Below are 6000 nucleotides of genomic sequence, written 5' to 3' on the forward strand. Positions count from 1 at the left end.
ACTGGTTGGTGACAACTGTGTTTAAAGTGGTCATTATTGCTGAATATAATTCTCAAAACCTCCACCCAACAGAAAAGCTTTTGTTTTTTATTCATCCTTCATATCCCAGGTGAAATGTTCTCCTTAGAGAGGACTTCTCTGATAATCCTACCTAAGTAAGGTTTCCCTCCTATTTTCTATCAGTATAACTTGTTCATTTCTGCTTAGCATGAATCTCAATTTATAATTAAGTTATGGTAAAATTATAATTATTAGAATAATTTATGTTTATCTACCTATTTATTTTAATATACCATCAACTAAACTGTAAACTCCATGAGGGCAGAGATTATATCTGTCACTGATATAAAAGCACATATAAGAATATTAAGTTTAGGTTTAATTAAGCAGTTTTATAATTTGAGACTTTCAATAGACTAATTTGACTTTCTTCACTCCTTCTAAAAAAAATCTATATTCAAACTAGTTTTTTATTACATTAGTATTCTGGTTCAGCCTTAGAAGTTTAATTTTAAAATTACACTGAAGTACTAATTTTATCTTTGAGGTATATATTCTGGTGCAGGTAAAAATTATCTAAAAGGAAAAGAACCTTATTCTTAGGTAAAAATAAAGAAAAAAAAAATCCTAGGGGAAAAAAAAAGGTATCCAAATACACTGCTTTATTTGAATTCATTGTTATTTTGAATGCCGAAGTGGTAACTAAGGAAAAAATATTAAGACAAGCTATTTGTTCTCCTAAAGTTTCGTAATGAGCAAATTAACTTAATAGATGTTAATATTTTTATTTTTAGGATTTCACTTTAGTAAATTTGGAATGCCAAGTTATTTTAGAATTGCTTTTAATATTCCTTTTGTAATTAGAATGTAATTACAAAGTTTTAAAAAGGCTCAAGATCTACTATGTTTAATTAAATTTAGCTTAGATATTTATGTTCACAGTATATTATTAAGGAAAAGAATACTGCACCTTGAATAGTCCCACATTCCTAACATTTGGGTCTTAATATTTGGTGAATGATTAAACATTTATAGTGGACTAAACTTTTAGCTTTATTTCCCAGACTTCAGAAATGAGTATAGCTTGTATAGTTGGGATTTAATGTAAACAATAAATTCTTTTGTTTTAAAAATCTTAAAGACATGAATAAGATTCTTCTAACCAATTCAAGTCTTAGAACTCCATGTTTTCATTCAGTTGAAGATACAGCTGAATGGCACCTGAATGGCATTAACATATATTTTGTCTAGAATATTCTTACAGTTTTTCTTCATTGAAGATTTAGAACCATAATTTTTTTAAACTATAAAATTAATATTGGTTATATTTGACACAAATCCAAAAGTGATGATATACAACAGTAACACTGTGAGGACTTTCCTGAGAAGGTTGTACCACGGTATGTAAAAGCAACTGTACTACACATATGAAGAACTGCTTGGGATTAACTTCTAAGTTAAGTCCAGTTTTAACATTCTAAAACTCATGAAAAAGTTGGAATTGAGGAAGACAGCCAAATAAGTTGTAAATTTGATGACAGAGAAGAAGCCATAGTTTGAAAAATTACCTGCAGATCCCCTGAATAAATTTAGTGTACAGCTGATATCTAATACCATATCTTATTAAATAAGAAGGAATGTTACTGTTAATCTTTTGAGGCCAATGTTGGATCCATCATATAGAAAACTTGAAAGCACAAATGACTAACTTAACCAGGAAAGGGATATTCCAGAAGAAAGCAGTTACAGCCATTATTAAGTCTGCTACTTAATTTATCATATACATGAAGATATGAGGCAGCAAATAAATGTCTAATCCTTTTTTCCTCCCACATATGATTCAGTACTTGGGAAAAATTATAAGAAATAAATACTAAAAAACTTCCTTCCTCCCCCAAAGGTTGGCATTAAAACTTTCTTTCTAATCAATTTAGATTTGTTTCCAAATACTAGGCAGCAACATTCCAAGTTGAATATGTTTGAAAAAATTTGGAATGATACTAGAGCAGGGAGCTACCCCAGCCTGGACAAGCTAAAAAAAAATTCTTTTGGTGACATTTTTTTATTTTGTTAATCTTATTTTTTATTGGCCAGAAATGCATTCATCCTTTGCATAAACAAATAACTTCACATCTATACTGATGAGTAGCTAAAAAATAACAAGTCTAAAACAAAGAAACAGGGAGCTACAGAAAGTAATACCTGTAGCTGTGATGTAGGAGTAGACATTTTACATGAAATTTCTATTGTCCTACTGTTGGCCTAATTTGACAATCTGTGAAACAGTAAGTGTCAATTATTTTATAATCCATTCATTTTTCATTGCATTATCTTGCATGCAATCCAACCTTGACAAGCAGAGGGAAATATTGGTTAAATTTCCCAGACTCGTATAGTAGAACAAATTTAAGGTGCCAAGGAACTGTACTTACTTTTGGTGTTGGGCAGGAAGCTGTAGAAAGGCGAGATGTAGCCTGAGCACGAGGCGATTCTGAAGGAGTAGTGCTGAGGGAGGCTGTGTCTCGTGGGAGCACCTGAACGCCACGAGAAATGATGGAGTCTGGAATCTGAACAAGAAAAACAAGAATGGTTTAATATTCTGAAAATACCAACATTAAAATCAATGCCCGCACCTAACTTTTTTTTTTTTTTAAATGGCATTCTTTGCTGCCTAGCTCTCATATATTTGGTCTCACTCACTGTTAGGTATAAATGCATCCAACAATTTGGGATAGGATAGGAACCTTCAGTTTTAAAATATTTTCTCTTACCAAATAATATTGCATGAAACTTTTTTAATGAGAGGCAGTCTAGCATTGTAGTTAAGGAGTAAAATGTTCGGCATTCATATACTGGCTCTGCTATTTAATAATTATTTAATTCCTAGATATTTTCCATTTTCCTTCCTCCACACTTTATCCTCTTGGCTCTAAGCTGACCTGTATAGATAGAATCAACAAGCTATTCTGTGCTCTCTAGTTTCTAGTTGGGTTCAGCTAGTGCCAGGAAACTGAAAGGTTAGAGGAGAGTAAGGTCTGATCTTTATTCCCCTGTCTCCTTCTCCACCAGGTTACCACAGGTTGGCTAAGTCACAGCCCCTGGTCATCTGCCAGGAGCTTACGGCTCTTTTCTGGATTCCAGTAGCAGTTCCCTCCCTTTGCCCCATTAGGACTAGGGATATTGATGGTTCCCAGTATTACTAGTCTCAGGGCACTGCACTGTGTTTTTTGCTTTCCCTAAAATCTGCCCAAACCTTTGTAAACACACTATAGTTCCTTATTAAACTCTTCACAATTATCCCACATAACTATGCTATGACTTCTGTGGGGACACTGATGGCTTTGCTTTTTAAATCACCATTTCCTTTATCTAAAAAAATGAATAATGACAGCATCTACCTCACCAGATTACTGTTGAGGATTAAATAAGATAATGCATATAAATTATCTAGCACTACAAAGTAGTACTTAATAAATATTGACTATTATTATTGATCTTATTATATTATACCTATCAACATGGTAAAAACTGATATAATTGAATATCAATATTCTAAAAATATACAAACATAAGGACAAATAATGTGGATTATTCATTATAAAAATTATTATTTATGTTGATTATAAAATTATTATTTTGGGCTATGCATAATTTAGTTCCTGTTCTGGGCTAATACTAATGGGTTTAGGTTTTCTGATCTCAAAATGAGAACTTGACCACTTTCAAGTTTTGAGCACAGAGGGGACATACATATGATAAAAAGATAAGCAATTAACATTCGATCAGTAAATATCTCTAACCATGTGAAAACAAGGAAGCAGCAACCAGACTTTATGATTAGAAAGGTGCTCCTGATCTTATGCATCATCTGTTTCTCACAAATTTCCATAGAAGCTCTTTTATTTAGTTTCCATACCAATATCCTCATTACCAATGGTATTGCTATCATTTATCATTAGTCAATTTATGTGACTTATAAATAATGTTCTCATAACTAGGGTGAAAAGCAACGGGAATTCTGAGATGAAAAACTGCTCTACCTGCTAGTTCATTTGAGTACTGAACTGTGATAAATAAGTTAAGGAAACAGAAGTAGATAGTCTGATTTAAAAGAGCTATATGTTGCCATTAATGTCTAGCAAAAAAGGCCATGTATTAGAAAAAAAGTCAAAGAAATCTCCTATTATACTTCACATGACACCATGCTCCTCTACTTCATAGTAATTTCCACAGTTATACTACATTTATATCTGTTATAGTTTGATCAATGTCTATGTCCCATACTAGAATGCCTTGTCATGATGAAGCCATGCTTTTGCTACTATTTTATGTCCAGTACCTAAGAAAGCACATGCACAAAGTAGTATGTATGTAAGATATATAGATTTCCAGACTAACAAACACATGTGTACATATACTACCCATCTCTCTCTCTCGTTCTGTGTGTTGTGTATGAATGTAAACAGGACAGCAGGATATTTCAGGGGAAAGATGAGTTTAAATTTGAAGTACATTCTTTGGGGTTAATAGTCTGGAGATACCAAATGAGCTTTTAGAAATATGAGTCTGGAGCTCAGGAAAATGTTAGGGGTTGGGTATATACTTTGGGAATTATCAATGGAGGTGACAGTTTCAGTCATGCATATATTTCAGATCATCCAAGGACAGTATGTAAAAGAACAAAAGATGATGGTTGATAATTCTAGGGGAGATCCATATTACAGGCTTAACAGAAGAAAAAAATCAAGGGGAAAAACAATCTGTAAATGAAATAACAGTACATCCTATTTTTCCTATTTTGAACAATCAGGATTTATATCTACCATACTGGCTCAATTTTTTAAAAAATTTTATTTATTTATTTGGCAGAGAGAGAGACAGCGAGAGAGGGAACACAAGCAGGAGGGGTGGGAGAGGGAGAAGCAGGCTTCCCGCCGAGCAGACAGCCTGATGTGGGGAGCCTGACACAGGCCTCAATCCCAGGACCCTGGGATCATGACCTGAGCCGAAGGCAGACTCTTAACGACTGAGCCACCCAGGCACACCATACTGGCTCAGTTATTAAATAGCACATCTTTTCACTTCAAAAGTATTTCAGTTTGGAAGATAAATTGTTTACTTTTCATATCTTTAAGAAATTGTTAGACACAAAAGAGGAAAATCAAGACTGAATGAATATATGGGAAGGGAAAAGAGAAGAAACTTTCAAGGAGATGTGAAAGAATATCAACTATGGAGAGAAGATAAGTAGGATAAGAGTTGAAAAAAAGACATGACATGAATAGACATTTTTCCAAAGACGACATCCAAATGGCCAACAGACACATGAAAAAGTGCTCAATATCGCTCAGCATCAGGGAAATCCAAATCAAAACCTCAATGAGATACCACCTCACACCAGTCAGAATGGCTAAAATTAACAAGTCAGGAAACGAGAAATGTTGGCAAGGATGCGGAGAAAGGGGAACCCTCCTACACTGTTGGTGGGAAGGCAAGCTGGTGCAGCCACTCTGGAAAACAGTATGGAGGTTCCTCAAAAAGTTGAAAATAGAGCTACCCTATGACCCAGCAATTGCACTACTGGGTATTTACCCCAAAGATACAAATGTAGTGATCTGAAGCTGTATGTGCACCACAATGTTTATAGTGCAATGTCCACAACAGCCAAACTATGGGAAGAGCCAAAATGTCCATCAACAGATGAATGGATAAAGAAGACGTGGTATATACATATATATATATATGTATATATGTATACAATGGAATATTGTGCAGCCAATAATGAACATTATTCCATGTATATATATATACAATGGAATATTATGCAGCCATCAAAAACCCCCGAAATCTTGCCATTTGCAACGATATGGATGGAACTAGAGGGTATTATGCTAAGCGAAATAAGTCAATCAGAGAAAGACATGTATCATACGATCTCACTGATATGAGGAATTCTTAATCTCAGGAAACAAACTGAGGGTTGCTGGAGTGGTGGGGGGT

The 6000-nt window shown here is 34.1% G+C and overlaps 1 protein-coding gene across 1 annotated transcript in view; it reads right to left on the bottom strand.

The window, feature by feature from the left end:
• GPHN (gephyrin) overlaps positions 1-6000 on the bottom strand; it is a 515857-nt gene that overhangs the window by 184530 nt on the left and 325327 nt on the right. Inside the window, exon 8 of the mRNA XM_081829751.1 lies at positions 2433-2567. Within this exon, the coding sequence (XP_081685877.1) occupies positions 2433-2567 (135 nt within the window). The remainder of the gene's footprint in view (positions 1-2432; positions 2568-6000) is intronic.

Source organism: Leptonychotes weddellii, chromosome 9, assembly GCF_054177405.1.
Source record: "Leptonychotes weddellii isolate Sample4059 chromosome 9, ASM5417740v2, whole genome shotgun sequence".
Lineage (NCBI taxonomy): Eukaryota > Metazoa > Chordata > Mammalia > Carnivora > Phocidae > Leptonychotes > Leptonychotes weddellii.